This window comes from Botrytis cinerea, chromosome 12 (genome assembly GCF_000143535.2).
Source record: "Botrytis cinerea B05.10 chromosome 12, complete sequence".
Taxonomy (NCBI): domain Eukaryota; kingdom Fungi; phylum Ascomycota; class Leotiomycetes; order Helotiales; family Sclerotiniaceae; genus Botrytis; species Botrytis cinerea.
The window spans coordinates 239,846-263,775 of NC_037321.1; the positions used below are offsets into that span (position 1 = coordinate 239,846).

The 23,930-nt window shown below is 43.3% G+C and overlaps 2 protein-coding genes across 2 annotated transcripts; one reads left to right on the top strand and one right to left on the bottom strand.

Moving 5' to 3' along the window:
* Positions 1-525: 525 nt before the first annotated feature.
* On the bottom strand, positions 526-15,577 carry Bcnrps2. Its single transcript, XM_024696193.1, has 3 exons — positions 4,549-15,577; positions 835-4,497; positions 526-721 (listed from the first exon to the last, which is right to left on the bottom strand). Exons 1-3 carry the CDS (start codon positions 15,508-15,510, stop codon positions 587-589), a joined length of 14,760 nt encoding a protein of 4,919 aa, XP_024551999.1. The 5' UTR covers positions 15,511-15,577; the 3' UTR covers positions 526-586.
* Positions 15,578-17,699: 2,122 nt separating this feature from the next.
* On the top strand, positions 17,700-22,172 carry BCIN_12g00700 (hypothetical protein). The gene is made up of 8 exons (XM_024696194.1): positions 17,700-17,962; positions 18,022-18,120; positions 18,170-18,312; positions 18,359-18,768; positions 18,985-20,919; positions 20,968-21,657; positions 21,704-21,822; positions 21,874-22,172. Exons 1-8 carry the CDS (start codon positions 17,767-17,769, stop codon positions 22,086-22,088), a joined length of 3,807 nt encoding a protein of 1,268 aa, XP_024552000.1. The 5' UTR covers positions 17,700-17,766; the 3' UTR covers positions 22,089-22,172.
* The last annotated feature ends 1,758 nt before the right edge of the window (positions 22,173-23,930 follow it).

Consider the following 23,930-nt stretch of genomic DNA (forward strand, 5'->3'; position numbering starts at 1 on the left):
CTATCGATATAGATTTTTTAAAGATTCTGAATATCATCTCATGAAATTCATGACTCACTCAATAGAACAAGGCCACTAAATTCAATAAATAGTATCTGGCGAGGTATAATCACAAATATGCGATGCAGTAATGGTCGTCTAATTCACAGGTAGAGATATATACAACGCAGTATTAATCAGGAAACTAAATACAGCCGACACTATACAGATATATGAAATCTATACACAATGAAGCATAGTAAAAGCTAGATAACACAACCGTGTAGTGCGATACTACAGATACAGATACTTCAAATGAGAATAAAAAAGTTCGTCTCCAGAATCTACCTTGTGTGATTATTCAACATCTAGAAGGCTGGAGAAGCGATCATGAGTATACAAAGAAAAATATAGTTTATAGTAAGACGTCTAGCTATATAAGCCACTCTCAAGAACTATAATAGCCATACCATAAGACTCCGTGGCAAAGGAAAAACAGTATCTAATCTAATTCCTTAAAGCATATATCCCAAATCAGAATATCAATGAACAGAATCCCTCGCTCCGTTATTTCCCCAACGACAATAAAAAATTCCATCACCTCCTTTCAGAAGCAAAAACTTTTAAGCATTCTAATCGATTCCTCAGCCTCCTCAAGACTCAACATATCATCCGGCCCGAAAATGCCAACATCGATGGTTTCACTCTCAGGATGATAGCGAATTTCTATATCGATTGACGACTATTAAGGATCATATGTCAGTGAGTTTTTTTTTAATGGCGGAGGAAAAGAATGGGGAATGACGAAGGGTGATGAGCAATGGAAAGAAACATTAAAGAGAATTAAAAACTCACAGGATACGCGCCCGAATCCTTCCTAACAAACATAGTCTGATCCCTCTTCGGCTTCACCACTCTCGCATATCCTTTCATATCTTCCAACGATTCGAAAAGAACTCGCTTGGTCGTATCCTTTTCCTCATTCTTCACAGGCTGTAAACCGACCTCCTCGCGAGGTTTCTTATGCTCCTTCGCCGTATCTCCGTTCAAGTCTTCAACAACTTCCCAATCCGATATCTCCTCGGAGCTTGCCTCATCCATCTTCTCACTATGATCAGAAACCTCTTTAACAATATTGATACATCCATGTACTTTCACGCCAGTCCACTGATAGATTTCGTCCAGCCCCGCGTTAGCCATTCCGCCTCTACCAATCTTAGCCAAACCCTTCTGCACATTCTTGGCCAACTCTGGTATCGCAAAACCATCATCTTCATTCCGATTACTTGGCCCGATTCTGATTGGCAATATGTTGAGCGTAGGTGCCATCATGGAAGAAAGGTCCTGTGAAAATGGAAAGCGATTGGCTAGATACAGGCCAACGATGAAATTTCCATCAAGATCCACAACATTCTTAAATTGTTGATCACCCAAGACTGTCGATGCCAAAACGATAAGTATGTGGTCAATAGAAACACCTGTATTTCGTGCATATTTTTTTACACCTTTTGCTGGCACATTGGGTTCGAAAACTTCGACTCGATTAGGCTTCCTGATTCCCGGTCCTATTACTTCGAATTCGACATTTGAATCAGGGCTTGATTGTTTAGAGGGAACAGTGCCAAGATACTCAATCCATTGATCCCTCACGGACGGTTTATTCTTTTCCTCGATTGTCGTCGCAACAAATTTCTTCCATTCATTTTTGGCGATTGTAGACGTGGACTTGGCCATGGTGTTCGGGTCATTATACCAAGCCATCAATTCCTTAAGCAACAAAGAGATGCTGATTCCATCGTAAAGAGCATGGTGAATAACAAGATGCATATCGACCTGTTTTGAAGTGTTCTGTGGCGTGATGACAAAAAGACTTATTGGTGGATCTTGAAGGCTACATTCTTGTTGAAGATTAGGTAGCTCCTCAACATATTTTACCATACTTGTTGGTTCTTTGTAAACAACTTGAACGATAGTTGAGTCCAAGTCAATGAAACCAGTTCGTAGAATGTCGTGCTGAAGTAGCAAATTATACCAAGCAAAATCGAGTAGTTGTGGGTCGTAACCGCTGGATAATCTGAACTCAAAAGTTGCTTGGAAGAGAGATCCTTGAGAGTTTTGCCAATGTCTAATCATATACATTTGTCCTGCAGTTGCGGGCATAATGTAGTCTATCTCGCCAAAAGATTCATTCAATTGCTTGATCTGGGTCTCATCAATCGATGGTGTAGATTGAGCCAGGATGAGATCAACATCGACGTCAACGTCGACGTTGGCAGGAGTATTCGACTGTGAGTCTTGTTTCTCAGCTAAATGATCAGCCATATCCTGAATTGTGAGATGTCTCATGATTTCCGAAACAGTCAGATGAAGGTTGTAGTTTTTGAGATGTGCTGGAAGCTTGAGGACTGTAACTGAATCCAAGCCCAATTGAAAGATTGTGGAGTCTTTGAGGATATCTTTCTCTGGGACACCTGAAATGAATGATATTGATTTTCGAATCTCCATTTCTGTTTTAGACCAACTTTCACAAGGAGAAGGTACTTGGAAGTTTTTCTGATGGGGACTTTCTCGAAGTTGAAATTTGGGAGATCCGCATACAGAGACTCCGTCGCTGTAAATTTTAATGATCTGTTCCTCTTTGTCTGCCATGATTTTCCCAAGAACCTTGTCTAATTTTTCAAGAATTTCGTTGGTTTGGAAGTGATTTCTAGCCACAGATTTACAAGCTGTTGTCCAGTAAAGACGATCAGATTTATCTTCAACCTCCATCTCGACACAGATTGCGAACTGAACATCCGAAGAACCACCAAATGACAAATATAATGGATCAGATTCCTTCTCAGGTCGAGAGCCTTGATATGTGAACAATGTGTCGAACAATGTGGTATCTTTGGTTGAATGGTCTCGAGAGCCAAGTGCGAGGGCTTGAGCTTTCCTAAGGGGGAATTGTTGAAATTGACGAATCATATCGCTCTTCTCTTGCATATCTCGAAGCATTTGACCCACAGTTCCGCGAAGTACTGATCGAACTGCCACAGTATTGAACAGTGGGAAGTTTACTTCATTGGCTGTGTCACCTGTATCACGACAGGCAAGTACAGTTCCAAACACAACATCAAATTGGCCCATGAGTTCTGCGAGAACTAAAGCCCAGCATGCTTGTCCCAGAGTTTGTAGTGTAATGTTGGAAGAGCGGCAGAAGCTCCTGATTTTTTTTAGAGAGAACTCAGAATGCTTCTCATATCGGTACGTCGTAGTCTCGCCAATTGATGATGGTTCCTGCTTTGGAAATATTGCAGGTGGCGAGTTCCACAGGGTAGCTTTCCAGAAGTCATTCGCTTCATGAGTATCAGAATTGAAGATCTCTGCAAGGCACGGTCTATAGTCTGGACGACTAGCAATTGTTTGGTACCTATAAGCTTTGCTGATATCGTCGTGTATCATCGGCAGTGATTTCCCATCGTAAAGAGCATGTGAAATTCCCATTACGATAAATCTCCTGTTTTCGAAATGTACAGGAAGTATTCCAAACAATTGGCTCTCTATCGACGACATGTCCGCTCTTAGTTTGTTTTCTGCTAATTGTAAAAGGTCTTCGGGGCACCCATGATCATCAAAATTAGGTAGATACTTTCCGGCCACCCTGTTCCATTTTTTGTGAACAATCTGTGCATAGTTGACGGGAGATTGCGGGTCTTGAACTTCAAGGAAGGTGGTTCTTAAAATTGGCGAATTTTCGATAACCATATCCACAGCATCCAACAATCTTCCCTCCTGGGTGTTTTCACTCAGTTCGAAAACCTGGAGGGTCAAATAGCTTTTGAAATTGGAATCAACCATTTCTTTTAACATGCTCTCTTGTAAAGGTGTAGCCGGTAGAATGGATTCGAAGTCTGCAGGAAGCCTAGGCTTTAGATACCCGTGAAGCTTGTGACTAAGTCTCGCGAGTTTCTTGGTAGACAATGCGTCGGATACAATTTCTTTGGAGAGTGTCGCGGCTTCTACAATCTTAGTGATCGTTTGACATTTGATAATTTCGCTGACAGATATCACAATCTCGTTCTTCCGCAGACGTGAAGACAACTTGATCACATCGATGCTATCAAGTCCAAGTTCGAAGATAGATCTATGATCATCAATATCTATTTTGTCAATTTTGGCCAAATTTGCAACCTCCTTGCAAACAACATCACCCTTTTCTTTGGTTAGAGGTATTTGGCCTGAGCGCGCAGATTGATGTAAAGCTCCCGAAGATTGCTTTAGGTGACTTGAATCGTCAATTAAGTTCAGCCAGTGAAAGGGGTTTGGGAGAAGTCTTGAGTGGGCTTGATGGTGAAGATCAATCCCAACTGTTCTTGTCGCATTGTCGTTACCGGGAAGAATAGTTCTAAGGGTATTATTCATCTCAATGAGCACAAGGCGTGCCATTTCTTCCGTCACAGCTGAGCTCTTCACGACCATCTCCAAAATAAGCTTAGTACTATCGTGGCTCAGAGTAGCTTCGAGTGCTATAGGATACTATATGATAGTTAGTTTGACTTCTATTCAACACCATCACTATTCACTTACATCTGCATTCCTATCCTCCTCAGGAGAGATAATATTTCCCATTAGATCCGATAATTGCTCTTCGTTAGCATCCGGACGTTGGAACACGAATAGTGCCTCGAAGAGCGGACCTGTGACTGCAGCAGAAACTAATTTATTTATATCATTCAATGGCGTGTGTTGGAATTCTTGCATTTCCATATTTATTCGGTGGCACTCCTTTATTATTGAGGAAATTTGAATGCCAGCCTGTACAGGAAGATGGAAGGGCACGGTGTTGAAAAGGGGTCCAACAACTTTTTCTACTCCTTCGAAATCAATTGCTCTGCCGGATGTGACAATGCCAATTGTGGTCAATTTGGTAGAAATGATCTTTTGAATGGCTGAGATCCATGCTGCTTGGATTATGGCCTGCGGCGCAACAGATAAGGCTTTCCGTCTGATTTCAAAATCTTGCAGGTCAAGTGTACGAGAAAATATCCGAGTTCCCGGATCTGCGTAGTCATGAGGTAAATAATAGGGAGTCCATGTCTTTAGATGGGATTTCCAGAATTCCTCCTTTCCGGGAACTATCGACAGCGGCCCATAAGCCAACGATGAATGGAAAGCCGGTCCATACTGAATGTTCGGTAATTGGCGAGATTCGTCGCAAAGATGATTCAAGATCATTCCTAGACTGCTCCCATCATAAAGGCCATGAAAAATATTTAACGATACGGTATCTTCGTCTCCATGATGTTTGATATCGAAACACCACGGGTTATTGAGAATTTCCAAGGTTTCTAATACGATGCCCGACTCCCAATGCTTCGAAGATGCCTGGGGTTTGAGAACCACCTGGGCATAGCCATCGTCTGTCAAGGCAAATCTGGTTCGCAAGATCTGAAGATTAGAAACTACACGATCCCACGCATCGGAAACGTGTTTAGAATTAACTCCGGGTGCCAATTTGTACTCGAAGTGATTATAATACAATCTTCCATCACTCTCAAGTAACCTGTAGATCATTGCTTCCTGCACAGGAGTGCAAGGTGCGATGCTCTCAATATGCTCGGGTGAAACCGCTAAGTCTTTGCAAATGGTGACTGTATGCTGCTGTGAAAAGCCGGCAATTCTCAGTTGAGCTGTAACAAGATATGAGTTTTCTCTGGTATCATTCATTTTGGCAGCAAGAAGTGCTTCAACCAACTTCCCGATCGTGGGATTGCTTCTGACGGTGGCATTGGTGGCGTTATTGTATCCCGCAGTTCTCAAGGAGCTTGAAAAGGCAGTCATGGTAATGGAGTCGAGACCGAGTTGGAAAATATTCGAGCTGCGCGTTAACTCGGGAACATCGATGGGAAATACCTTAACGATGGTATCTACCACCTTCTCCTCTCTGTTTGTCCATTCCGCATGGTTCTGCACCTGAATACTCATGTTTTGAAGATCCTCCATACTCAAATCGTCGAATTTTGCTGCGAGTTGTTTCGAATCCGCTTTGTTGTTTGCGTTGAGAGGAAGTGCTTTGATGGGGATGAAATGTGTTGGGACCATATATCCTGGAAGTCGCGAGCTGCAGGCATCTCTGATGAAGGGAATTACTTCACTATCTTTCAACTGGCTCTTTCCTGACACGACAAAAAACGTGACGAGCTGCTCTTTAGCTTGTGCTTTGTGTTTTAGAACTAATGTGACTACCTCTTCTAGATCGTTTCTGCTTTTCTTGATTACCTCATTGATTTCGCTTAACTCCAAACGTTGTCCACGAAGTTTGACTTGGTCATCAGCACGACCAAGAAAGAGGAAGGTGCCATCGTGCAAGATTCGAACAAGATCTCCGGTGCGATACACTCGCTCATTGAAATTAGTAAGCGTAGGGAATTTCTCAGTCGTAAGTTCTGAGCGATTGAGATATCCTTTTCCGACTAGTTTTCCAGAAACGCAAAGTTCACCAATGCCTCCTCTTAGAACGGGTAGCTCAGTTCCTGGCTTCAGAACGAACGATCCGACGTTGTCAAACTGAGGACCAATGTTGGAAGGTTTGCCATTTCTCGGTACTCGAGGATACATAGTCACACCAATAGTAGCTTCGGTTGGCCCATATCCATTGTAAATGCAAGCATGCTCGCCCCATACATCAAGAATTTCTTGCTTTAGTTGTTCACCACCCGTAATGAAAACACCTTTGCATAATGACGGGACGTCGTCTGGGTGTAACAAGCGTGCAAGACTCGGTGTTAAATCAATGTGCGTGATACCTAGTTGTTGAATCGCAACTGGAATATCCTCAAATATCAGATCTCGAGGAGCTGTAGCTACACAAATTCCAACACTCCAACTCCAAAATTGTTCCAAGACGCTCACGTCAAAGTGAAAAGAAGCAAACTGTAGCCACTTCGAGTCGGTGGTCCAATGTCCAGAGAACAGTCTTTGAAATGCAAGCATCGCTTGAATCGCATTTTCATGAGTAAGCAGGCATCCTTTCGGTGTTCCTGTTGTTCCAGACGTGTACAAACAATAGGATATGTCGTCAGGGGTGATTTCTCTGGAAAGTTCCGGGGCTTCAGGGGCAAATTCGCGAAGTGTGGTCGGATCAGTCAGATCGATAATCTTCCCGTCTACGAAAGTTTTCAAATTCTGGGCTGGGCTTCCTGCACTGATGGTTAATCTCGCAGCAGAATCCTCCACGATAAACTTTAAGCGATCGGCAGGAGCATTAGGATCCAGTGCAACATAACCACAGCCAGCCTTCATGATACCAATAATTGCGAAAGAAGCCTCGGCACACTTGTCAAAACAAACTGCAATTATCTCACCCGGAGTAGTTCCACGTGCATGGAGCATCTGAGCCACCCTGTTGGATTCTTCGTCCAATTGTAGGTATGTCCATTTTTGGCTTTGATAATTGCCTGGTTGAAGGCAAGTTGCAAACTCTAATGCGACCTTATCTGGCCATGTCTTGGCCCCTCTTTCGACGTATTGATGCAGAAGGGCTACGGAGTCCGGAAGAACAGGATCCTGTGCAGGAGTAATGGACAGCAACTCAACTCCAATATCAGGCGCTACATTGCAGGGATGATCTGGGTTTTGGAGCGTATCCAGCAGTAGCGCATCAAATTGTTTGACAATTAGCTCAGCATGAGCTGCGGGTACGACATCTTCTCTGAATGATAATCGAATTGTGATTTCACCCGATGATGAGGGTTGGACTTCTAGAGATATGACGTAGTCCACTGTAGCCTCCTCTTTGACTACTTTCCATGGAGAATTCAGAGTTTCTCCATCTTCAGGTAGTTTTTGATACGCAAATAAAGTGTCGAATATCCGTCCCTCGGGGTACCCAGACCACTTTTGAATTGATGTCAGCGGCGTAAATTGATGATTATGAAGTTGTGCATTGGTTGACATAGTCCTGGACAACAGATCGCCGTTACTGCCCATCACGTTGCAATTAACCGGAAGTGTGACGATAGTTGGAAAGGCGACTAAATTGGCATCATCACGAACAGATCGACCAGAGAGGGTCATTCCAAAAGTCGTAGCGTTCTCTCCAGTATATGCCATCAACAACCTCGCCCAAGTAGCTTGCCCAGCTGCTTGCATAGTGACTCCAAGTTCTCGACATCTATTCTCAAGGTCTTTCAGTGAAGCAGAAGATTTTATCTCACGAACTGCATTACTAGGTGCTGCGACACGGAGGGGAGTCAAATCAGGGAACTTATTGACCACAATTCGATTTTCAGGCAGTTGCCAAAATGTCTTCTTCTCATCTTGGGCTCCTTCGGATGCTTGAAGAACTGAACCCAACAATGTGTTCATGCTAGGTCGACTGGCCAATTCTTGACGATGATATAACTTTGTAAAGTCCGAAAATATCATTTCCATAGATTGAGCATCGTAAAGTGCATGATGTGCAGTGAAAGTGAGTATAGTTCCGTCCCCGTTCTTGTACATCGTCATGTCCCATGGGTTTCGGAGACGATCATTATCCTCAGAGAATGTTTGGACGCCACTTTCAAACCACGGGAGAACAAAGGAGTGTTCTGTGAATGTTATCATTGCGAACGGATGCTTTGGGTCTTCAATCTGAGCAAATGCTGTACGAAGCATGTCATGAACTTTACAGACTTTAGTCCAAGAATGTTTAATTTCTTCCAACGAGTGATCGGGTAAAATCTCCAGAGACACGCTGTTGATATATTCATGACCTCCAGAATGCAAACTTTGAGCAAGCATGCCTTGTTGTACAGCTGTGCAAGGTCTGATAGCTTCAACATTATGAGATAAAACTCCAATTTTCGAACAGATTGGCTCGCGATGTTTTTGGTCAAAAGCAGCGAAATCATACTGAACGCTTTTTTGTTTCACTGAAGACTTATTTTGTTCAAGATGCAAAGCAACTTGAGCGATGGTAGGGTGCTGTAGGATATCACTCGCAAGGAGGTTATGCCCTTGAGCTCTCAAGCGAGAAGCAACCTGAACTGTACTGATACTATCGAGACCCAACCTGAAAATACTGGTATCCCGAGAGATCTTGTCTGGGGGAACGTCTGTAAATCCTGCAACTATATTTCGAATTTCTAGTTCCAATGGACTCATGGTTTTGTCCTGGTGTTCCGGGTCCAAAATTCGCACCCTTTTTCTCTCTCTTTCCTCGTCAACAGCGAGGATCTGCGCTCTTGCCGAAGAGGAAATAATCTGGCGCCGAGGGTTCTCCAGGGCGACTTGTAGTAAATCCTCGAATCTCTGAATTAAATTATTTGCATCGTAATCGGAAAACATTAAAGTAGATGTATGAAGAACAATTTCAAGGGTATCGTTGCTTGGTTTGGGTATAATTTCGCAGACTAAAGGAAAATCCATGGCACCGTTTTCTTCCGCAATGGACCATATAGAAGAGTCGAGTTCCTTCGACGGCTGTTGTAAAATGAAAAGGGTATCAAATAGACGAGTTCCATCAGGACTGAACTTTGACTGAAGTCGTCGTAAAGGAGTAAATTGGTATGGCAAGGAGTTGGCATTTGCATTTTGTAATTTTCTGAATGCCTCGAGGTAAGTGGACTTGTGAATGTTTTCCAAACGGATTGGAACCGTGTTGAAACATGGCGCGACCAGTCTTTCTATACCATTAACTGGGGCAGTGCGACCACTGACTACATTGCCAAAACAAATATCAGTGCTTTTGAAAAGTTCAGAAATGATGCCAGCCCAGACCGCATGAAGCGCAGCGAGAGGGGTGGTACTATGCTTCTTGATATTATTTTCGACGCTACTAAGAGGAATTTTCGATATCAGCTTCTGAATGCGGGTGCTGTCCACTTCAACTTGGCTAGTCAAATTTGGCATATCTTCGAAGTGAAGTGGATAATATCCTCGTAAGGTAGATCCCCAAAATTTATCAGAAGAATCAAGATTCATTGAGCTTATGTGCTCTAGAAATGGAGTAAAGGAAACCTGGGGAAGTAGAGGCAAATCATTGTACAGCCTTTCAATTTCATCGTAAAGAATTGCCAGGGCGACTCCATCATAAAGTGCGTGATGCATTGAGACCAAAAGATGCTGCTGGCCATTGAAGTGCAAAACGTTAACCTTGTAAGGCGGGCTATCATCGTTGTGTGTTAAATTTGTCTCTACTTCAAGAATGGCAGCCTCCAGAGTGTTAGAATCAAGAGAGCCGAATTTGAGTTCAAATTCTTGAAACACGACTTGGACGTAAGGGTGTTTTTGCATTTCAGTAGCAAGAAAACAAGTTCGAAGAATTTCATGTCTCCGGACCATTTCTTGCCAACAGCCACGAATTCGTTCGAGATCACCAAATATATTGAACATGACATGGTTGTTATATGATACGCCCGAGGAAGACTCAACCGCGGACAGCATAGCTTCTTGTAAAGGCGTACAAGGTGAAACGCTTATCGCAACTTTTTCCGGGGTGGTAAACTGAGACAAAGTAGACTCTAAAAATTCATCGCTGAGTCCTAAGTTTGTATCAACCATCGAGATGTCGTCGTTTCTAAGCTCATCGGATCTTGATAAATGTTCTGCAAGTCTGACTACAGAAGTATGCTTCAAAATATCAGAAATATCAATTGGTTTTGCAATTGTTTGACGTAGCTTCCGGGAGAATGCAATTGCCGAAATCGAGTCGATACCAAAGCTAAAGAATGATGTATCTGGACCGATATCATCTACTGAAACTTTTGAGATTTCACTCAATGAGGAGCGGATCTCAAGCTCAAGTTCTGTCCACTGATGATCTACAGAAGACGTTGAAGATTTAGTAGTAGAGTCAAGATACGCAAGCTCAAAGTTTTCATACAAGCTAATTAGTCGACGCTTGTCAATCTTGCCTTGCGATGTCGATGGAAGGTTTGAAACCGGAATGAGATTTGAAGGTACCATATAGCTCGGGAGCTTCGACTCCAGTATTCGATAGAGTTCGCTAATAATAATTGGATCAACTTGAAGAGGAAGAATATTTCCAGATGTTAATGACTGTGGCGTGAAAAAGCAAACTAGGCGTTGCGAACTTCCTTGTCCATTGATAACCATTGTTACACAATCTTCGACATCTGGTAAAGAGATCAAGATATTGTTGATTTCGCCAAGTTCAACTCGTTGGCCCCTGACCTTGACTTGGTCATCTTTTCGTCCTGTAAAAACAAGGGATCCGTCTGACATCAGACGCCCAAAGTCGCCACTTTTATATAGACGCCCATATTCGGGATGATTAATAATCTTTCCCTCATCTTGAGCTCGATTCATGTACCCTCTGAAGACCTGAGAGCCACCAAAGCAAAACTCACCCTCGCCACCTCTTGGTACCAAGGAGAATTCTGAGTTGCGAGCAATTACAAAAGCTGACGTATTCTTGAAAGGAGGACCAATATTGTCAATACGATCATCTAGGGTGACCTGTGACTTGACAGTGCAAATATTGGTTGTCTCACTGGGACCATAACCCTGGTAAAGCCCATGGCCAGCCCATGTGTTGAAAACCTTTTGTGTCACAGCCTCTCCGGCAGTGACCAAGAACTTTACTTTAGGTACATTAAGTGGATCGATAAGAGCAGCAACAGTAGGTGTCAAGCTGAGATGAGTCACTTCCAGAACACGAATCGCAAGTTCTATGTCTCGAAACAAAACGTCTTTCACGGCAGAACACAGGCATCCCCCAATTCTCCAAGTGAAGAAAATTTCGAAGACAGATACGTCAAAGGCCTGTGAACATGACTGGAGAAGTCTAGAATCGCTGGTTGCTGGATAGATCTCTACTAACACGTCGAGGTTACTTAGAAGATTGCCTTGTGTGACAAGCACTCCTTTTGGAGTTCCAGTGCTCCCCGAAGTGAACACACAATATGAGATATTTTCTGGCTTGAAGGCAATAGAAAGGTTTTTCGTAGATTGTTGACCCAGTTCAGTCTCATCGATTTGAACAACTTTTTGTTCCGTAAATTGTTCCAGCAGTTTCCGGGATGAAGAATGTCCAACCAATACCTTTACCTTGGCTTCCATCAAGATATGGTGCAACCGGCTATGTGGAATATCAGGGGTTACTGGGAGATAGCCTGCACCGAGTTTCGTGATAGCCAATACTGAGGCATAAAAATCATGACTTTTTTCTAGACAAACGCAAACAATATCATTCGGCAGAACACCATTACTGGATAGATAGTGTCCCAGCTGGTTTGCACGACTATTCAAAGTACCATAACTCATGTATCGAATGTCTGAACTGACGTCTTCGATTCTGCTAGCAAACGCAATTGCCGGACGATCGGGATCTTCTTCTGCGATCTGTTCCACTGAAGATATCAGAGTCTCGGGTCCAAGGGCAACGCTAGGTGTATGGTTCTCCAAAGATAATAATTCAGAGATACTTTCATTGAAGACATTTATAGGTGAAGATCCTGCATGCTGGATGATTGTTTTCGCGACATCTTCAATTTGACACAGAAGCATGTTTATCTGGCTTTCGGGGAATATCGACTGTTGATAATTTGCTTTGAATTGAATGGTATTAGATGTAGGAGTTATTTCAAGAGTTAGATTAAACTCCAGTTGATCAAGCTGGTCGATAAGAAGGACGTTGCTTCTGCTCTGGTCATAACTATGGAGAGTTTGTTGCCATATCAGAAGTGTATCAAATAATGGCTGTCGAGGCTCGAAACCATTGACCGATTTGATCTCGCGAAGTGGGAGGGTGCTATGATTGAGATGTTTCCTATTTATACTGTTTAATTCTTCTACAAGATCTTGGAGAGTAGAGGCTATGGAGGTATCTATACGAATCGGCAAGGTTGAGAGACATGGTCCGATAATTTCTTCTATTCCAACAATGGGGATGGTTCTGCCAGAAAAAACAGTGCCAAAGCAAACGTCTGTTGTTCCTAAGTAAGAGGATAAGATTAGAGCATATGCCGCTTGAAAAATAGCTTGCGAACTCGAAGCTAATTGTTTCGCGGCTACTTCAACATCTAAAGTTGAGAGCTGAGTCGAGTGATGCGCCACAGCCAATCTAGCGGAAGCAACGTTGCTTGTGTGAAAATTAGGTAAATGTCTAAGCTCGAGGTTTGCCATATGATCTTTCCAGTAATCTTTAGAGACTCGAGAATCAGAAGAGATGCTGCCGTCGAGATAACCCCCCACAACATCCGCAAATGAGGGACGTGGAATTGGAATCTCATCTTGCAACAGACAATTCAAATCATCAAGCAGAAGATCTAACGACCAGGCATCATACAGAGCGTGATGGATGTGAATCAAGAGTTTTAGGCAGGGCTTAGTAGGTAGAATCTCGAAAACAATCGGGCGATGAAGTGATGCATTTTCAACTTCGAGATCGTAGGTCAATACGTCCACAATTTTAATGTTCGAGTCGGGAAATGATTTCCATACAAACTGCATATATCCGCTATTATCAGAAGACTCTGCAAAGCCAGTTCTCAAGATTGGATTGCAATCAGCGAGGTCGTGTAGCTTCGTACGAAGATTTTCGGTGTCGCTAAGTCCAGGTAAATCTAACTCGATCCAGTTGCGGTAAGCTCTCCCGTCGAGGGCAGTTTCAGCAAGCATTGCATTTTGAAGCGGAGTGCAAGGGAAAGAACTTTCAACGGCATGTGCATTGCCATTCAGCATAGCGTGCATTTCTGACTTGGTAGGGCCCAATTGAGCCTTGGCTGAACTTGAAACCTCGGGGCAATTTTCACAAAGCCTCGCAAGCGACGTTAATGTTTCGGCTTTCAAAACATCTAAAGTCGCAACGTTAAATCCTCGCAATCGAAGTTCTCTAGATACTTTGATAGAAACGAGCGAGTCAAGACCTGCAGCTGCCAAACGTATATTTGGGGGAAATGGACCAAGTATCTCGCGCAGTAACTCTCTCACTATTACTTCATTTTGTGTAAAGTCTGATTGCTCGTCCCCTTCTTCACATTCTTGCTGGTAGCCCGCTTCCAACTTCCTTTTATCTACCTTTCCAGACGGTAGATAAGGAAACTCTTGCAGGATAATGATCTCACTGGGTACCATGAAACTCGGAAGCCACTGTGAGCAAGTATTCAGAACTTGTTCGGAATGAGTTTCTTCTTCACTTGTGAGAGCGAACACAACCAGTACCCCGCGTATCACGACTGCTACAACAGCTCTGATCCCCGGATGTTTGTAGACAGCATCTTCTATCTCTCCAAGTTCGACACGTTGGCCACGTAGTTTAACTTGTCCACCGCTCATACGGCCATGGATTTCTATACTTCCATCTTCAAGAATCCGACCTTTATCACCAGTCCTATAGTAGTTTTTATCTGCCACTGCCAGAAAAGCAGCCCTGTTCTGCTCTTCTCTGTTAAGATAACCATTTGCTAGTTGCGGGCCTCCTAAAATAAGCTCTCCGAGCTCGCCCTGTGGGAGAAATTTGAGATCCTGCTCATTTTCAGACCCAGAAGCCGCTTCCGCTATGAACGCAGATACTGTCTCAAAGGGTACTCCAATATTACCCGGCTTAGCACTTGCTTCCATTTTGGGGTGAATTGTGCAATGAATGGCTGCTTCAGTCGGTCCATACATCCCATAAAGAATGCTCTCTTTTGTATCAGATCCACCAAATTCCTCCACGATTGGCCTCGTCATCATTTCACCAATCGTCATCAGCAATCTTAATTTAGGAACATAGGATCTCTTCTGTAATAAAGCGCCCACAACGGTTGGAGTAAGTTCGGCAGCATCAATATCCAAATTGTTGATCATGCCTGGTAAATCGTTAAGTAGCTGACTACGATCACATCCAACCAATGTTTGACCTCTAGTCAGAGGGAAGAAAATCTCGAATACGGAGACATCGAAAGATGGTGCGGCAAACTGGAGAAATCGTTTAAATTTGGGAATAAGACTCTCGTGAGCCAAGAGAGACTGTGAAGCAGCGAGATGACTGACTGCAACTCCTTTTGGGGTTCCGCTTGAACCAGAAGTATACATAACATATGCAAGATCATTGCTAGTAGGTTCACGTGATTCAGTTGATTCATCCAGTTCCGTGGGGGCAATGGGAAATTCGTCGACGACAATAACTCTGGGTCCATTTTCCCAAGAAACCGAGTCTCGAAACTCCGATGTCGTAATTATGATACTCGCAGAAACGTCGCCCACGACGAATCGTATCCTATCTCTCGGCGCATCGAGGTTGATAGGGCAGAAGGCCCCTCCCGACTGCAGGATTGCGATTTGAGAGATATATAACCCAGGACATTGCGGTAACAATATTGGGACAATGTGCTGCTGTTGAGATGTTTGACAAACTTTAATCGTTGATTGGATTCGTGTAACGAGAGATGTCACACAAGCTTGTATGTCTCGATAACGGTACCTCTCTCGTCTATCGTGACTAGTGAAGTCAATTGCACAAGAATTTTCGTATTCATTCCATCGGATCAAATCATGTAGAAGTTGTGGCCCGGACAAAAGTCTTGGAGGGTCATTCAAAGTCGAAATCTTTGAATCCATTTTGGATCATGCAGGTCGATCCTCATAATCTGGACTGCTGTAAGTGCATGTGGTCGTCTTATATGTCGTTTTGCTACAAAAGATTATTTGGATATTAGGTCACGGCTGGGGGTATTTGTATTTCTTTCTCATGCCGGACAGTGATTGCAACGATGGTGTATTAACTACAACGAGCTCTTGTGTTATTCACGTGGGCTGAGAAACCTGCGGTAGAAAGAGCAAAGATGCTGGATTAGTATTGACATTGAATTAGTCATAGAGCAAGAGATCTGGATGATGACCATTAGAGAAGGCAGGATTGGTTGGTTGAATGAATTGGTGGTGCTCCTGTGTTGCCATTAACGGAGATAAAGGCAAAAGTGGATAGATGTTGTATTCCATGTGTGAATGCTCCGAGGTGATAGGAACAAAACGAGTGGTATATGGAAGTACCTAGCTAGTAAGTAAGGAAGAGGTAAGGCGACTCGAAATACGCGCCATCTGTTAGAGGAATCGGGAAAGAACAGGCAAAATCGGTAGCGTCATCTGTTTGCAGATGAGGAGTGCAAAAGGCACAGCCCAAGTATGATTCGTACTCTTGATTCTTGGCGAGGCAGATAGAGACATTTGCCATTCGCGCTACAGGCGGGAAAGACCTTTAGCCTCCTGGTTTTCTCGGGAGATCACGTTTTTGCCATCTTTTGTCTTCGTCGGACATCCATGCTGGGTTGGAAATGTGAGCGGTATATTGTACGACGCTTCATCTAATAATGTTGATAACTATCGAGGCGCACATATACACAGAATACTGGGCCACGCCATCTCACTCACACCTGCTTGATTTACGAGTTGCGGGAGAGGTCTAGCACGTGACGCAAGGGCTAGCCTCATCATTATGTCATCTTCTGGCCGTGCAGCTGTTTCTAGAGTTTCCAACACTCGATACCTACGCACTTGTTACCACCCGCACAACGACAAAATCATCATTGTGTTGCTGGAAGCTTCTGTTGTGTCTGCATCTTCTCGATACTCACAGTCTCAAATACCCGTTGAATTGCCGGCCAGTCACCAGGTATACAGCAAACAAGGGGTCGTATTATATTGGACACACTGGAACCACATCCACCCACTTTATCAATGCAGACTTTCAAGTTTTTCTCAGCTAATAATGCAATAACCCTGGTCAGCATCGGTCGGTCATACTTACTGCAATCTGCACGAGGCTCGAGCTACAGCTTCCAAACAAGGGTGGTGAAATTGGTGGGGTCTTTGATGCTTGTTGAATGCTCACAGGTTGTTAATCTTATCAGATGAAAATTTTCCATCTAATCTGATCCGCAGAAACCGATCTTCGGAGCAAATGGAGTAGCACTACCAAATTTGCTTTCATGTACGATTGTAGATCTTACTTGACAATATCATCAAGATTTGGCACTACTCCATATTATCTCAAGCGTCGCAGCTAATCATGGGATACGACATTCCTAGCCAGTGCTAAAGCTACGTCCCATTTGCTGATCAAGCCGAGGGCTTTACACTATCAAAATCTGAGCCAGAACAAGCCAAAGTTGGGAAAAGCCATTTTCGGATGCAATGTAATCCGAAATTCTTTCAAAATACCCTTTTTGGAATCGGCAGAATGTCACTGAATATGTCAAATCAATATCAGTCTTGGGATTATTACGCTAGGTAAATCCTGAGATGATGCTTAGATTCTATGCCATTTTGGTGGCGAATTATGTATTCTCCATTTACTTATGCGACGTTTGCTGCTTTCATTGCACGCCTTGGGATCTTAGTATATTCTGAATTTTTCATCCTCCTTGATTTGTGGGTTCTGCCTCAGGGGAAACAACTCCTCTAGTAAGATTGAGGCTAAATAATGATGCGAAGTTTTCAATTCCGATGCAATTAACTTTTTTCCATACTCCATTTCCTTCTTTTTCATAGCAATATTGGTTTGGTGACAAAGATAGTCCCTTTACTTCATCAACCACCTTTGTTCTATTGTGATCCCGACAATATCACTCGGCTATCACTTGACGTCGTTGTTGCTCATTGTCTCTTTGCTGATTCGATCATCAAACTTATACCCAATATCAAATTTCTCTGTACGCAAAACAGCAGTTGGATCTCATATGAAGATACCTACGGTGTACATGATAGAAACAAGGCAGTCTTGACTTGGGGAGAATCAGAACACTTCATCCGCTTCGGGCTTCGGCCGCTGCATAACCGCCGTTTTTGGGGGGTATAACCTGCATACACCATCTTTAAATGGCGGAGAATATGTCCCGGGATACAGAAAACGTGGGAAATGCCAACAACGGCAACCCAGTCAAACGATCGTGGATCTCACTTAGATCAGGAGGACGTGGATCCTCTTATGTCGCCCTTTTCAGACCTTTGGACGACCTTCAGTCTCGGTTCATCTTATTTTGTGGGGTGCTATTTGCAATCGCTGCTGGGGCACGTCAGTATATCTTCATTGTCTTTGTAGTTCTATTCTGACGAAACTTTTCGGCATCACAGCTCTTCCTATAATCGGTGTCATATTTGCGCGCATCATCGATGCCTTTCCGCCTTCCGAGGAAGAAGTTGTTGCCCGAGTCTATCAATTGGTTGCTGTTGGTTAGGGTTTAAATCTTTCAAAATCTTGAAGCAATTGCTAACCATGCAGCGTGCGCATATTTCATAGTAACATGGGGCTGGGCATTCTGCTGGGGAATCGTTGGTGATAGAGTATCGCGAGGTTTACGCATACAGATGGTCGACAGAGCTTTGGGACTTGATCAGACATATTATGAGACTCAATGTCCAGATGTAAGACTGCGTATTCAGTAAGAAGACTAAAGTTAACCATTTCAAGATCACCAGTCGTCTGACTATAGACGCACAAACAGTCCAAGCTGGCACAGCTGAGAAAGTGGGCCTATTTTTGCAATCTTGCAGTTATTTTATTGTAGCGTTCATAGTAGGGTTTGCTCTCAACGCTCGTCTCACTGGAATTCTTTTTGCTGCGGTAATTCCCTCTATGACACTGGTTGTTGTCATTGGTACCTCCACGTTAAATAAATATGCCAAGGCCGCAGCGGAGAGTAATGCAATCGCAAACTCAATTGCTGAAGGGGCTGTGAAGGCAGTACAAGTGGTTCAAGCTTTCGATGCTTTTGATGCTTTAACGGGTTCTCACCACAATAATCTAATTATTGCAATGAGATACGGTGCAAAAAAAGCTGTGACAGGTGCACTGATGCTTGGCAGTGTATTTTTTATTGCGTAGGTTATGTCATCTTCACCTCCATCTCATGGCTTCCAATGGTCCGCACTGGAATCTGATTACCCCAGCATCTCAATTTTGAGTCTCTTTAAATGTTTCAACTAGTTTGAAATAGAGAATTTTCCGTGAATATTTTACCACTTTCAAATGTTGGAAGCTATATTCAGTCTGGACTGTTGAAATCCTGTCTGTTTTACAGTGCTAACAATAAAAAGGTTTTCAGCAAATGCTTTAGCATTTTGGCAAGGCTCCAAGATAATAAACTCGGGCTCGTCTGGCAGTGCAGGAACTGTATATGCCATTGTTTTTCTAATACTTGATGCTTCATTTGTGATCGGAGCAGCAGGCCCATTTGTTCAATCCTTCGCAAACGCTGCTTCCGCTGGGCAGCGAATATTCAATCTTATAGATTATCCCAGCATACCAATCGATGTATACTCTGAGGAGGGAATTACCTGTGATAGCGAGGTACTAGATTCAGGAGGAAATATTACCTTTCAAGATGTCAGCTTCTCTTATCCAGCACGCCCACTCGAAACCGTTTTGAATTCAGTCAATATAGTAATCAGAACTGGAACTTCTGTGGGCATTGTAGGCGCATCTGGAAGTGGCAAATCAACTATCACTTCGCTTCTCTTCAGACTGTATGACCCCTCACGGGGCTCTGTTCGAGTTAACGGCCACGCAATACCTGAATACAATTTAGCCAGTATCCGCAAGAATATGGCCTTAGTTGACCAAGATCCAGCAGTCTTTTCGGGAACCATTTACGATAATATCAGATATGGCTACAAAGGAATTGTTTTGGAAGAAGAGCAGATGAGAGAAAAGTGCATAGATGCTGCGAAGGCTTCTGATGCCTGGCAATTCATTGAATCGCTACCAGATGGATTGGATACCTGGCTTGGTGAGCCATCTGGTACGAGGCTTTCTGGTGGCCAGAAACAGCGACTATGCCTTGCTAGGGCCTTAGTAGGTGACCCTCCTCTATTGATATTAGATGAAGCTACTAGTGCACTTGATACAATCAGCGAAGCGGCCATCTTGAGCTCTCTTTCAATAGCAAGATCTTCGAGTAAGCGGACTACCGTAATGGTCGCGCATCGTCTTGCATCAGTGAGGGCGGCTGATAATATCATCGTTATGGGTCAAGGTCTGGTTCTTGAACAGGGAAGTCACGATTTCCTAATGTCGAAACCTGATGGTGCTTACCGTCAACTGGTTGAAGCACAAAGACTAAATTCTTCTCACAAAAGCCAACACGCTGAATCACTCGAGCCTCCGCAAATCGAAAAACCATCCATCTCATCTGACGGATTTTCTGATCATGAGAATGATTCTACACAAGACTCACATGAGGACAGTAGCCCTGAATTTTCAAAAACTCTCGGAACTTTCGCAATAATCCGACGCTGTTTTTCTTTAACGAAATCTGAAATTCCCTTTACTTTACTTGCATTCGTGGCTTGTGCTGCAACGGGAGGTCTCGTCATTGGCGAATCTATTGTTTTCGGCAATTTGGTTTCTTTACTCAACAGCTCCGTCTCATCTTCTCAGGTAGATTTGTTTTGTTTAATGTTTTTCGTTGTTGCAACCGTTGCACTTCTTGGTTATACAACTTCTGGGTCCTGCTTTGGAATTGTTTCCGAAACTTTGATTATGCGAACTAGAGATTTATCCCTACGAACTATATTGAGACAAGATATGGAATGGTTTCTAAAATCAGGTCGATCTACTTCTGCCCTTATCTCTGTTATGAAAATGGATTCAGGCCACTTGAGTGGACTTTCGGGAGTGATTATCGGAACCATGATATCCGGTTTTGTCTCGGTTGTTGGTGGGGCTATTTTAGCACATGCTGTGGCTTGGAAAATCGCGATTGTTCTTTTAGGTACATCGCCAGTAATTCTCCTTGCGGGATACTTTCGGATACGTGTTTTAGCTCAAATAGAGCAAAAAAATCAAGCAGCGTATGTCGACGCTTCTGCATTCGCAACTGAGGCTTGTGGAGCAATCCGCACCATTTCTGCACTTGGAATAGAACGAGAAACTTCATCGAAGTTCAAAGTCGCAGTCAATAAGCATCGAAAGCAAACTTCTAGGAACACAGCGCTTGGCAATATACTTCTTGCTTTTGCGCTAGCAATCACGTAAGTATCCTCCTTGTGTAGCGAGGCAAATGGCTAATCAGCTTACAGGTATTTCATATACTCTCTTGCCTATTGGTGGGGAGCCAAGCAAGTGAGAGAGGGGTATTATTCATCTCGTCAATTTTTCATTGTTCTTCCCGCTATACTGTATTCGGCTCAAGCCGCAGGACAATTGTTCAGTCTGGCACCAGATATTGGGAGAGCAAAAGGCGCCGCATCTCGAGTCTTCAAATTGCACGATGAGAAGCCAACTATTGACCTTACTAACGATTCAACCCCTGCGACTATTTCTCCGGATAGGTCCTCGAATGAGACTTCTCCAATTCCTTGTGGTACAATCGAGTTCAGAAATGTTGGTCTCGCCTACAAATCTCGCGCCGATACACCCATATTCACCAGCCTGAATTTTACCGTGCAAGCTGGCGAGACAGTTGCTTTAGTAGGAAAATCAGGGGCTGGAAAAACATCAACCATCTCATTGATAGAGCGATTCTACGATCCAACTTCCGGTGCAATTCTTCTTGATGGCATAGATATCCGGGAAGTTCCTGTGTCTCAACATCGAGCTCGACTCAGTCTTGTATCTCAAGATCCTGATTTGTTTTCGGGTAGTGTAGCGTTCAATGTTGGGTTAGGGGCTCGGCCAGGTCATTCTGCGACAATGGAAGAAATCACAGCTGCTTGTAATGCTGTCGGTATTCATGATTTTATCAACGGATTACCCGATGGTTATGAGACGTGTGTATATTCTTTTCAGACTTCACAAAGTTGCTAACAATTTTAGACAATGTGGTATTAATGGTTCTCAACTGTCTGGGGGACAGAAGCAACGAGTTGCAATAGCCCGAGCATACATTCGCGACCCAGAGATTTTGTTGCTTGATGAAGCCACTTCAGCTCTTGGTAAAGGACTCCATTTTGTTGGCCAAGAGATCAAACACTAACATGCTACAGACTCGCATTCTGAAGCTCAGATACAAGAAGCAATCAAAACTGTCTCTCGTAAACGAACTACGATCATGATCGCACATCGTCTCACCAGTGTACAAAATGCTGATCGCATCTTAGTTTTCGATTGTGGCAAAATAGTAGAAGAAGGGAAGCACGAGCAATTGATGAATGGTGGCGGTATTTACGAAGAAATGATCAGAGCGCAGGATTTGGGTTAATGTGAGTTTTATTGTTCATTTTACTTCTGTAGCATAGCGTTGGATTCCGCTTTCCATATCCAAATGTACAATACTATGATTCCATTACCATGGATAGGTGGAAATTTAAGTGGTGGTACGGAACACGGCATGAATCAGGGACGGCTGACACGACATTTGTTTAACCCTCAACGGCTTATAGATAAGAGAATAATGCAGGTGTCGAAACGTTCAAGAAATTTAGCATAGACTTGCATTTATATATATACCAACCATTAGTGAATAAGTGCTCGTCTCCCTAGCCTCCTACCAGACAGACAAACTTGTTCACATATTATTGAATCTCGTATTGTCGTAACAGTCCATATCTTGCATTGTCTATTCCAACGCAAGTTGCACAACAATATGATGCCATATTTTCGATATCTTCAAATTATCCACACCAATCGTTACACCGCCGCTGATACCTCCCAAGGTCGGCACTTTGGTGCAAACGTTAATAATATAATGCAGGGCTCTAATCCACTTCACAACCTGGCCATTCCTTTTTGCCATCTGGTTCTCCGGTACCGAGTAGATTTGGTTTTCCTTACGTGGTGACCCCACTACATCATTTCTCCCTTTGAGGTTACGCATCTCAAGTCGAGCCCAACCTGCATCATCCCACATTACGAAATCTAGGACGACACAAGTTCTTTCCACTTTCATCCATATCGAGTTAAAGCCCTGGAAAATCTTAGTTATTCAAAGCAAGCAAGGTTTCCCATCGCTTCGGACATGCCTATTTGAATCTAGGAGATCTGCATGGTGACTATATAAGCTGCATCTCACTCTTTTAGCACAATTTACCAGAGGCAGGAAAAAGTAGAGATTAACAGGGATTATGATTATCTTTTTCATCTGATAAAAAATTTTCATCACTAGTTTTTGGAATTGGCCATTTAGATTGAATGGAGTGGGGAATCTAATTGGGGCAAAGGATCTGATAACGAGTACGAAACAATGTGGACCGATGTCGGTGAGTGGAGAATTGAGAGGGATTCTTCAAGAAAGTTTCAACATGTTGGAAAAGTATGTATCACAGTGTCACTGTACCATAGGTCCGTACCTCGAACCTTGATATGGATGGATGTATGAGCTCTTTTCAACCCTTTCAAAATTCCTTCCCCTGCTCCGCATTTATCCGTCATGCTTTCACAAATTTCGGGACGGATCTGATAATTTCTCTTGGCAACTAAGTGGAGAGAAGTTGTCCCCGAGGTGACTTGTTCATTGGTTTGTCCTCTTAACAGAAAACCCGCGTCGCCATCTACTACTGGAAGAAGCTACTACGAGCACCCCGCACACACGTTCACATGCTACATACGACCTTTTTCAAGCCGGAAGAATGTAAGCGCGTAGTGACAGAGAGGCCACTGACAGCTTGCTGGAGACTGGAGTAGCTTTAGTGGATATTTACCGGTGGGATTACTCGAAAATAGCTACGATCTATCCATTCACATAACTCTAGCGACGCAATCGAGACGACTAACCTATAACATCAAGAAGTAGAAAGCATCTACAATGTCACATTCAAAGAGGAAAGCATGTCCGATGTACATATCAAGAAAATCAGACGATGTACATATCATATCATGTCAAAAATCGGTCGAGTCAGTCCAATCTGCTCATACTTCGTGCACAAATCTACCTTCCATATCCTCGTTGACACCATTCATGTTCGCTATCCCTACAACATCATTCTCATCATCCATGAATGATCTTTGGCTGCCCCATAATAAACAGGAAAAGGTCCATGTCTGGAATCAAAATACACACATGCTAACCTGCCATTATACCTACCAATGACAATGAGAAATCTTG

What these genes read in the sequence shown, in the direction of transcription:
- BCIN_12g00700 (XM_024696194.1), top strand. Translation starts at nt 17,767, where the DNA reads ATGGCGGAGAATATGTCCCGGGATACAGAAAACGTGGGAAATGCCAAC. An exon ending in ATGAGACTCAATGTCCAGAT is followed by an intron (nt 18,313 to 18,358) that starts GTAAGACTGCGT and finishes AACCATTTCAAG; the next exon opens with ATCACCAGTCGTCTGACTAT. An exon ending in TTACCCGATGGTTATGAGAC is followed by an intron (nt 21,658 to 21,703) that starts GTGTGTATATTC and finishes TAACAATTTTAG; the next exon opens with ACAATGTGGTATTAATGGTT.
- Bcnrps2 (XM_024696193.1), bottom strand. Translation starts at nt 15,510, where the DNA reads ATGGATTCAAAGATTTCGACTTTGAATGACCCTCCAAGACTTTTGTCC. An exon ending in AGGAGGATAGGAATGCAGAT is followed by an intron (nt 4,498 to 4,548) that starts GTAAGTGAATAG and finishes ACTATCATATAG; the next exon opens with TATCCTATAGCACTCGAAGC. An exon ending in AGGATTCGGGCGCGTATCCT is followed by an intron (nt 722 to 834) that starts GTGAGTTTTTAA and finishes GATCCTTAATAG; the next exon opens with TCGTCAATCGATATAGAAAT.